Source organism: Colobus angolensis, unplaced genomic scaffold, assembly GCF_000951035.1.
Source record: "Colobus angolensis palliatus isolate OR3802 unplaced genomic scaffold, Cang.pa_1.0 Scaffold251, whole genome shotgun sequence".
NCBI classification, from domain to species: Eukaryota; Metazoa; Chordata; class Mammalia; order Primates; family Cercopithecidae; genus Colobus; species Colobus angolensis.
In genome coordinates, this window is record NW_012115722.1 from 1,545,071 (window position 1) to 1,556,844 (window position 11,774).

Genomic DNA, 11,774 nt, shown 5'->3' on the forward strand with positions numbered 1-11,774 from the left:
AAAGTTTTAAATGAGATGTTTAATATAAAATGGTGCTAGTTGAAATGATGCAACTGAACTTAAATGATTCTTCACCCAAAAATTTAAAACTCACCAAATTCAAAATTACAAAGTATAGTGGCTTATTGGAAGGCACAGTAATGAAATATTTCAATTGGCTAATACTGGAATTCTGGATTGTATATGAATTTCATTTATTCCAACTATGCCTTTTCCTCCAACATGACAATAATTTTTGTCTTTGATATAAATGATTAAGATACTGTTTTACTCTAACAGCTTAATACATACACAAACTTCAATTCTACTTATCTGCCTGAGACTTATAAATTCCTCTATCATAAAGGCCTATATTTTCAACAATTTTTCTTTTCTAGCAACTACTCAATATTTTACCATGTATTTAGCCAAAACAGAAAAAAGATCATTTCTAGTACAATTCTTATCTATTTTGTTTTCTAGAATTTGCTACCTCTAGAAAAAGGAATTGATCAATGTTGTGCAATATTAAAATAATTTACTATGAATAATTTACCTACTTCTAACAAAAATACAGATATCACAAAACGAGTCAGTACTCCGCTTCAGTGTTACTACTCCCCTTACCATATTAATTCACTTTTCTAAAAATCTGTGTTTTTCTCTAATTTAATTATTTCTAGTTTTTTCTTATGGACAATATTTTTTCTTAAACTAGATTTACTTCTGGTATCTTTTGCCTTTAGCTGTCCCTTCCCAAGTTTGAAGCAAGTAACAGTATAACTTTTGCAGTTTATCAAACCAATTTCCTCATTTTATGCATTGCTTTTCAAAACGTTACTCTTCCAAATAGTATTCTACTCTGTCTAGATCTCTGAACAAGTTAAAACTGGAAACCCTTAATTATATTAAATTTTAGTGCAGCAAAAGACTAAATATGGGATTTCCTGAATTAAAACTGGGCAGAGCTTTGGAAAAATAAGTTACTTTCATACCTAAAACCTCTAAAAAAATTAAAATAAGTAGAAATCTTTCAAATTTCATTTTAGCTGTCAGCAAATAAAATGCAAAATCAATATTATTATTAAACTATTATAACAAGAGAGCCCATATTATTTAATAGTTTGGACCTAAATGACATAAGGACTAAACTAAATAATTTGGTGGTTGCATTCAAAATGCTAACAATTCATTTGGTTTATAAAATTGCACTAGTTCTAAATATCTATATAACATGTCAACAATTTCTGAGCAAATGAAGATTTTCACAATAAAGACATTATTGTGGACTTTTTTGTGAAAAAGAGAAAAATCAGATTGACCACTTTATATAAAATTTCCACATAAAGTCCTCAAAAACAACTAGTCCTGAAAAAACAATTCTAAACTATGTTGGCTTAGTTATGCTTACCCTTGCATGCTAAGCAAATACACCTATAAAGCAAATTATAACATTTACTGTATTTTATCTTTTGAAAATGTTTCGCATAAGCAGTAAAAAATACATAGGATTAATGTATCCTCCTAGAGCAATTCTTTGTCCTTATAATTCTCTTGGAGCATTAATCCTCACCTGGCCTCTTTATTACATAAAGTAAATCAGACTGTATGGAAGTAAATCAGTAAGAACTGGCAGCTACTTATTGTTGATTTATATGGTATTAGGTTTTTTTTTTTTTTTTTTTGCCATTTCATTCAGTCCAAAGTTGTGGTTTTCTAAGAAAATATTACATTTCATGTTTCCAAACTATGAGGTGCTCAGTGAGGCACAAGTACAACCAAGAGATAAAGAATCTTATAAAGAATTACAATGCATGCTCTGTAAAGCAAGTGAATATGAAACTGGCACTAGCAATATGGATTTCATTTTGTTTGTTTTTATCCTTTTCCTGATTGATATGCTGAAATATTTTACTACTTTAAGTCCCTTTTAGTAATATTAACATACAAAAAGCCACATTCTACATTCATAGAACCATAAAATTTGGGAGATCCTGAAATATTATCTAATTCATTCAGCAAGGAAATAAAGCACACATGGTAGACAACAATTTAAACCTCAAATATGGGAGTAAATATACTCAAATCAAAAGTAGATGGTTAGACAGGTAGAACTTTAACAAAACATTGAAAGGAATTAAATTTATTTCTTAACCAACTTACCCAATTTTTGTCTTCTCTTTTAACTTAGAACACGTTTTTGTTTTTTTGCTGTCTTTGTCCTTTGGCTTGGATTTCATCCTTCTACCTTTCTTTTCCTCTTTTCCTTCAACTGAAGCACTAGGAAAGTTTTCAGGGCTCATTACTCGTGGAATATTGCGTTCCCCACGCTCCTTTGCTTTTGCTATGGCCTCTGATATTATACGATTAGCCTTTTCTTGCTTGCTTTCTGATTCCACCTTTTTTCTCTGCTTCTTCTCAGACATGACCCTCACCTGGGTATTCTGCAACTTAGTATATGTCCCAGAACCATCGCTCTTCTTGGAAGATGGAGGCTAGAGAAATAAAAATATTTTTTATAGAATATACCAAAGTATATCTAAAACAACTGTCACAAAGGTAAAATTACATTAGCAAATATGTGAGTGCTACAAACAAATTTAAATTAAAACATCTTGCTTATCAAGAAATTAGTACAGATATAAACAGCTCAATTGCTACTTTTAAAAATGAAGGTTAAAGAATAATAATATAGATTCATTGGTATTTTCATAGCATTCTTGGTTAGTTGATTCAAGTTTTGTCCTGTGAAGATAGTTGATTCAAATTTTATCCCATAAAGAGTCTGTGTATTTGGAATAAAAGTCTTTTCTTTCCTCTTCCCTCCAAAATTCTGAACATTAATAAATTTTTAAATAATTTTAATTTAGAATTACTCCACACAGTTTATTATGACTTTTAGAAAAATAAAGCCTCTGCTTTACGACTAGAACCTGAACTCATTTAATATTTAAATGCAGCAACATAGCTAGTTAGTAAAGACATTCTCATACTTAAAATTAGAGAAAGTTTTAGTTTTCCCATGAAAGAGTTAAATGTGAAAATTATTTTTCTTTTTCTATATCATCATTATTTTGCTCAAGCAATTTGGGAAAGAAACAAGTTTTATAGTTTTACATTACAATTATTAATATTTAGCAATATCACAGGAAGCAGATCAAGAGCATTTTAAAAAGAATTTCCTCTTCAAACACGCATTCATCCACATATACTTAGATCACAGTTTTGTTATGTTCTTACCCGTAAACATGCCTCTGACTATAGCAAAGGAAAAAACCATCAGGAATTTCCAAACACATTTTCATGCTGATTCCAGTGTGCTTCACTGGATATTTTTTCTATACCTGCCTCATCAAAGGTTTCATAGCAGTGCTGCAGCACTGGGAAAGGAAGGAGGGTTTAGAATTGCTCTCTAAAATGCCACCTTAAGGCCCACAGGCTATAACAAATAACCAAGACTCGAGAAAACAGCAACAAGCTCAAGATGGCGATGCAGTACGACTCCCGTAGCAGCAGCCAGTAATAAGGAAGGTTATTCAATCCCATTAGCCTTTTAGCCCAAAGAACCCCTCCTCCTCCCACTCATTCAGGCTTTCACTTACCCTTCCTCTTGGCCTCTTCACTGAAGACATTTTTGGCGTCAGACAAAGGCTTGCCCTCTGCTTTTTCACCACCCCAGGCAGTGCTCAAGAAAAAAGCATTGAAAGAAGATTCCTAAATGGCCTATTTAGCAAGCTGCAACCAAGAGATGCACAACCCTCCACAAATACACATTTTGATTTATCAACACATTTCTGCCTTAGCAAGTTTATATCTACTGTTCATCCTATTTAGACATGAAAAAGGCTGTAAACACTCCTAAAAAGCTGAGTTTCCTCAATAGCTGTAAGCAGATAGCCAGATTCCAACAAAGCACAGAAAGAAATGAATGCACAAAGCATCAAAATGCATCAGCATGAATATTAGAGATGTCGTTAAAAATACTGACTCCTTCTGCGGAAGTAGGCCAGCAGATGGTGCTACCAGTTATTATTCCATTAGACTCTGCAATTTAACCCCCAATGGACTGTTCTTCCCTCCATGTAACACATTAACTCTCACTCTGCCATTTCCTACAGTAAAGTTTTAAAAAATATACATAAAAATCTGATTTAAAAAAATCACCTGAGAACTAAAACTGTGGTGAAATGGCATTATGTGGCTATCAGTATTAAAAAAAAACAAAAAACAAAATCCAAAGCAGTTTTTATTGGAGAAAAATACTTTTCTCAAAGATACTCTAAAATATTTAAAATATGAAATAGCTGAAGATTAGCAAAGGGTTAAAAAGCAGGTCATGCAAATGAACCCAAAACAAGTTTAAGAAATTAGATAAGGCTTCTTATTATTTTTCTAACAAAAAGCTAACAGTGTTATTTTGAAAATACAGAAATGAAGCTATTTTCATTTGAATTATAAAAAGACACTTAAAATTTTAATGAACAAATGAGAACGGTTTATAAAGATTACTAACAATGTTAAAATTGTTTCATCGTCTTAACATGGATGAATACATTTTTTGTAACACAAAAAACTCAAAACCTTTCTGACCTTTCCTCCTCACCTTCTATTTTAACTGAACTGATGAGTTTTTCAGGTAAAACTGTAGGTTTAGTTCTGTAGCAAGTCAACTTGAATTTGAACATCAGTACAACTTTTCTTTCTGTAAAAATTGATTCTATTTTAGTAAGCAATGCCCTTAAATCACTAAAACAAAATTTCACTGCTTCAAAATTCAAGTTTACCTCTTTCATCAATGCTATTTTTTGTTGGTCCTGGTTAGTCATCTGATATCACTATAAAACGACACTGGGTTCCCCCCTCCGCCCCTTTTAGGTACCAAAGGCCTCAAAACAGAAACAACACTATCTGAACAGGGCTCCAGAAAGACCCATCTGGACGGCATGAGAGATTAAAGGCAGAGGACAAGTAAGGACAAGGAAAGGATATGACTTGAGACGTCATCAATGTGAAAATAATAACAATAACGAGATAACACTTACAGACTACTTACTAAGTGCCAGGGATTATTCTAAGTATTTTACATTTAATAACTAATTTAATCCTGATCAATAAAATAATAGGGTAATAACAGTGATGATGGAGACAAGGGGCCGGGTAATGAAATACTCTTGATAGCAGCATTACGAAGTGACAGAATGGAACTGAGAGAGCAAACAATTACAAAACTCATTATGATAATAGGAGCTAAAATGTAGTGTTTACTATGTACCAGGCACTATTCCTAGTATTTCCTATATATTGACTCAATCTTTAAAACAACCCAGTGAGATAGGTACTACTGTTATTCCCATTTTATATATGAGGTTACTGGGGGATAGAGAAATGACTTGCCCAAGATCACACAGCTATTGAATAGTGGAGCAGGGATTAAAAGACAAAGGGGTCTTGTTAGGGAGACCACAGTCTTAACCACTCTTAACCACTATATTTTAATCATGTTTGGTTCAACTATCATAATTTACAGAGATTAATTTGAGGACAAAGGAAAGTAGTAACATTCTCAAAATTGCAGAGATACCAAATAATAAAGCTAGGATGGATTTTTATTTTTTCCAGTGCCCTTTCAAAAGTGTAGAAATCAACTAGACATAGGTGAGGCATGGCTGAGGAGCAGGAAGAGCCAGTACTTGGTTTCTCGACCAAGGAAAGGTAAAAGAAGGCCGGGTGTGGTGGCTCATGCCTGTAATCCCAGCACTTTGGGAGGCCGCAGTGGGCGGATCACCTGAGGTCAGAAGTTCAAGACCAGCCTGACCAACATGGAGAAAAACTGTCTCTACTAAAAATACAAAATTAGTGGGGCCTGGTGGTGCATGCCTGTAATCCCAGCGACTCAGGAGGCTGAGGCAGAAGAATTGTTTGAACCTGGGAGGCAAAGTTGCGGTGAGCCAAGATCACGCCATTGCACTTCAGCCTGGGAAACGAGTGAAACTCTGTCTTAAAAAAAAAAAAAAAAAAAAGGAAAAGAAATAGGAAACCTAGTTGAGAAAAAGAATGTATATATGTGTGTAATAAGTTTAATTCTTTTCATACTGAGTTTGAAATGGAGATCTCTAGCAATTTGAAATTTGGGACTGGATCATCAGAGAGAGAAGTCAGGTCTGGAATGTAAGATGTGGATTCTCCTGCTGTCCTCTTCCATTACCCTTAATTCAATGACACTATTCACAGAACCTAGGAGGATTTCCAAAATAACTCACTTCTCTTATAAAGTTTTTCAATAGATCCTATTAGCTGACTCAGAATCCCAACTGTTTAATAAATCTTAATAGCAGACAGCAGAGAATCTATGATCAAATATTTCCTCTGCTACTAGAATACAGCATTTTAAAACCACATTCCCACAGAGTATCAACTGAGCTGTTAAGTAACTGAACATTTTAATGTTGGTCATTTCCCAACTCATACACACAAACATACAATGTTATGGTTTTTCTGCCCTTTCTCCCCCATCTAAGCAGTCATCAGATTCTGTCAAATCTACTTAATTGTATTTTGTGTTTTCTTCCTCTTCTCAGTCCCCACAGCTCCTGCTTTATTAACTTTCTACTTGTTATATTGTGGTTATGTAGGAAATGTTCTGATCTGTAGAAAACATATACCAAAGTCTTTGGGGATGATGGATTACTAGGTCTGCACCGTATTCAAATGGAGTAAAATAATTTCTTTGTACTACACTTGCAATTTTGCTGTTAAGTGTGATAGTTTCAAAATACAAAGTATTTAAAAATTTAAAATAAAGTCACAGGCCTTGCTCCCCATGAGCTTGTATGATTAAGATAATAGGCCGGGCACAGTGGCTCATGCCTGTAATCCCAGCACTTGGGGAGGCCGAGGTGGATGGATCACTTGAGGTCAGGAGTTCTAGATCAGCTAGGCCAACATGGTGAAACCCCGTCTCTACTAAAAATACAAAAACTAACTGGGCATGGTGGCACACGTCTGTAATCCCAATGACGCAGGGGGCTGAGGAAGGAGAATCACTTGAACCCAGGGGGCGGAGGTTGCAGTCAGCTGAGATCACGCCACTAGCCTGGGGGACAGAGCGAGACTGTGTCTCAAAACAAACAAACAAACATATAAACAAACAAACAAAAAAATATAAAAGGCACATGTATTAATATCGTATCCAAATGTACAAGAGATGATATCATACGTGATATGTTATTTTGATAGCACCTGGAAGGAATATATGGAAGACACTAGATATCATATTTCAGTATTGGGGAAACTCAAAGATTTATACTATAAGTGTTTGTCAAAGACAGATCATGACCTAATAGCAAGTCATGATATACATTTAAAGGGTCCAGAGAACCACTAAAAAAGAAACAACAAAACAAAAACAAAAAAACAAATAGAGTAGAAGAGGATGGTGTCAGACCCTTATGCATGCACTTCATGCCTCTAATAAAATTAGAAATTTTTCACACTACCTGTTACTCGCCTTTTCCTTCACGAGGAAAAGAAGCAAAGAGATTTGGGAAAGATATTAGAGGTTTTAAAGTCTGAGTGGGGACTTAGGTCCTTTCTCCTCTGGTGAAATAATTTCACATGTATACCCAACAGGCATATTGGGGAATTCCTCCATTTCCAATATTTTAGTTGTATTAATAAAACTACTGAATCACTAGTGTGTGGATATAAGTAGAAATTATAAATTTTCAAAAAGAGAAGGGGAAAATGATCACATGACCACTGTACATTCAGAGAATAGGTTCCTCTCCTGGCAGGCTGGGGTGGTGAAGGTTATATACACACACACACACACGTGCATATCTAAAGAAATGTTCTACTTGACACATTTTTTTTTTTTTTTGAGATGGAGTCTTGCTCTGTCACCCAGGCTGGAGTGCAGTGGTATGATCTCGGCTCACTGCAAGCTCCGCCTCCTGGGTTCACATCATTCTCCTGCCTCAGCCTCCCAAGTAGCTGAAACTACAGGTGCCCGCCACCACGCCCAGGTACTTTTTTTGTATTTTTAGTAGAGATGGGGTTTCACCATGTTCGCCAGGATGGTCTCGATCTCCTGACCTCGTGATCCGCCCATCTCGGCCTCCCATAGTGCTGGATTACAGGTGTGAGCCACTGCTTCCGGCCCTACTTGACATATTTTTTTAAATACGAAGAAATACAAGGTCCCAGATATAATTCCTTAGTAAAAATAAAACACAGAACAATAAATTTTCAACAACAGAGATATAACTGCATTGTAGCTAAAATTCTCCCAACCTTTCTCAAGAGAGAGGAAGATTCTTAACGCTTTAGGCTTAGAGGACTAGGTGGATGGAAGTTTCAATGGAAGACGACATAAAATAGAAGAAAGATAGCAAGCCTTGAGCAAGGATGAGTTTATCTTCCTAGAGAGACAATGTAGAATAACAGAAGAGAACCAGTGGTGAAACTCAAAAACACTAAGTTTCAGGAGCTAGCAGATGAAGAGGAGCTATTGAAGGAAAACAACAAGAAAATGCAAGAATGGTAAGATGAGTATCAGGAGACAGTGGTGCCATGGAAGCCAAGAAAGGAAAGAATTAAAAGCTCTGCAGTCAAAAGGAAAGTATCTTAAAGTAATTTGGTATTATAAAGATAATTTAATAAGGCATTTTATTTTTTTTTTTTTTTTTAGGAGCAAAACTGCAAGTTTATTTTGGTAACCTAAGGTGTGGGGAAGAAGTCTGTCGGCCTCCGGCAAAGAAGGCAGACAGAGTCCCCCCCTCGTGGGGCTCTCGGGCAGGGTTCCTGCATCCTGACTTCAGTGGGGCTGGAGGAAGACCGCGCGATAAGGCATTTTACTTCTCCTAAATTGTTTATTGTAAACTGGTGTGCTGGTTTTTAGTCTCCTTCTTTTAAAAATAGAAGCATAATAATTATTTACTTAAATATTCATATGAAATCAACCTAAAAACAATAGATTTGTAGTTAATTTTAGTAATATGTGTCAAACATTAGTATGGTGGCTTCTTTTGATTTTTATTTAATGCGTACAACATTTTTTCTTCAAACTATCAATAAAGACATGTTTAAAGAGAAAAGAGAAAAAACTGATCCAAGAGCAAATTATAATGTCAGTCGTTTTCTGAATTTTACCCTTAGATTTGTTTTCAGAGGTTTTCATGGAAGTGGAACAATTATTTCACTTCACTTTCTTCACATCTGTGAACTGCCATGCTCACAAATTAAAAGGTTTATTTTCGTCTTGTGACTTGCAGTAGTATTTAGGTTTACACTTTTAGATAACCATGACATTCTTTTTTTTTCAAGTGTCATAATCTTAATTTGCATTGACACAGTAACACTTTTTAAGGATTGGCTTTATTTTAAGCTTTATTTTATTCATCCACATAAAAGTCCAAATAGTAGGTGTTCATACAAGTTTTGTTTCTTTTTTAAATACAAATGTACATATAGCTTACAGGAAGCACAGGGGAAAAAGGAATTTGTTAAATGCGATCAACAAAATCCAGATGTTATCAGCAAAATGGGGATGTAATCAGTAAAATCCAGAGTGTAGGAAACTCCATAGGACAAAGGACTCTATTTCTTCAACAAAGAAATTGTAAGAAACAAAACAAAAAAGGGAACCACAGAGTAAATGAGACTTAAGACTAATTGGAATGACAAAATAGAAAAAAAAAAAAAAAAAAGAAACTTAAAAGACCTCAAGAAAATGCAACATGTGGAGCACTGCATTTAGTTTATATGTTTTCTAAGTGTAGATACTGGCCTGAACCAGTCAAATGTAAAAATAAATTTACTTAGCAACTGGAGAAATAGAAAATCTGACCAGATATTTTGATTATATAATAATTATAGTTATCTTTTTAGGTGTGAAACTGGTTTTGCAGTTGTGTTTTAAAGACAAAAATCTAAGGCAGACATGGTGGCTCATGCCTGTAATCCCAGAACTTTGGGAGGTCAAGGCAGGAGGATCACTTGAGGCCAGGAGTCCAAGGCCAGCCTGGGTAACATAGCAAGACACAATCTTTTAAAAAGAAATTTAAACTTAGCTAAGTGTGATGGTGCACATCTGTAGCCCTAGTTGCTTGGGAGGCTGAGGTGGGAAGATTACTTGAGCCCAGGAGCTTGAGGCTGCAGTAAGCTATGATGAGCCCCTGCACGCAAGTTGGGTTGGGTGACAGAGCAAAATCCCGTCTCAAAGTAAAAAACAAACCTCAAACTGACTCCCCCAAATTTTTGTCTTTTAGATGTATAAATCAATGTATTTTTAGATGAATGATAAGACTAAGATGTACTTCAAAAATATCCATGGAGGGGGTGGCTATGTTCATTAGAGGGCAGTACAACAGATGCAACAGTGGCCATATAAATTGATGGCTGTTGGTAGCTGGGAGATGGATACTCTACTCCTGTGTAACTTGAAATGTTATATAATATAGAAATTTAAAATTTTATATTCTGGAATAACAAGTAGTTTGGCATGACAAGGAAAGTAGACGCCTATGGGAGAATAAGCAACAAGGACTAAAATATAACAGACTAGAATATCAACACTGTCATAGGTTATGTTAAAATATCTAGACTTTATGCTGAAGGAATTAGGGAATTCGTAAATGATTATATAGAGAGAAAAGGATCACACTTTAAGACATAGGGGTACTAAGTGGTTTTGATAAAAAGGCCAGAATAATTGATAAAATATTATTGGTTTAGAAAAAGGTCATACCTGATCTAAAAACAAACAGTATTTAATCTATTTTACATTAGTTTGCAGTACTTTTTCAAGCAAATTTGTTGCTTCCAAGTAAGTCAAAAGTATACTTTTAAAACATCAAATCACAAAACCTCACCAAGTTCACCACTTGCTGAAAACATTAAATATGCTGAATTCATCAGTCCATAAATTATCCCCAATACTAAAAGCTATTCTCAGCATAACACTGAGATTAAGGGAATGGGTTTTTGCGCCAGTCAGCCCTGGGTTCTGGTTCCAGTTCCATCATTTATCGGGGCCTCAGCTTCCTCAACTGTAAAATGTAGATAATAATAGTATTCACCTAATAGGGCTCTTGTGAAACCTAATAGATAATGCTGTAGAGTGCTTTAGCATGGTGTCGGGCATACAAATACTGAGAGATGTTAGGTATTGTTATTGTTATTGCTGTGATGTGATACTGTGCTCTTCTCAGTACATCATATCGGGGAGTATATGATATCAGTGTCTTATCATTATTGGTGATGTTACCCTTGGTTACTTGGTTAAAGTAGTGTCTGCCAATTTCTATTCCATGTAAATATCTTTTTTTAATAATAAATACATATTTTATGGGAAGATATTTTGAAACTAGGCAAATATCCTGTTTCCCATATACATCTGCCCAGTAATTCTAGCATTCATTGATTCTTGCCCGTAACAATCATTACTGTGGTATTTGCCTAACGGAAAGTTTATATTTTCATAATTCCTTCCACATTTTAAATTGGAATTCTACTCTAAACAAGAGCTGCCTCTTCTCCCTTTTAATTTATTCATTCATTTGTACCAGTATAGACTCATAAATTTCGGCTCACTGCAAGCTCCACTCCCTAGGTTCAAGCAATTCTCATGCCTCAGCCTCCCGAGTAGCTGGAATTACAGGTATCCGCCACCATGCCTAGCTAATTTTTGTGGGTTTTGTTTTTGTTTTTTTTGAGACAGAGTCTTGCTCTGTTGCCCAGGCTGGAATGCAGTGGTGCAATCTCGGCTCACTGCAACCTCTGCCTCCTGGGTTCAA

General features: G+C 35.2%; 1 protein-coding gene across 1 annotated transcript in view; it reads right to left on the bottom strand.

Moving 5' to 3' along the window:
- The window catches only part of CHD9 (chromodomain helicase DNA binding protein 9), a 235,821-nt gene that overhangs the window by 119,422 nt on the left and 104,625 nt on the right, over positions 1-11,774 (bottom strand). The window contains exon 3 of the mRNA XM_011946605.1: positions 2,143-2,474. Coding sequence (XP_011801995.1) covers positions 2,143-2,474 — 332 coding nt within the window. The remainder of the gene's footprint in view (positions 1-2,142; positions 2,475-11,774) is intronic.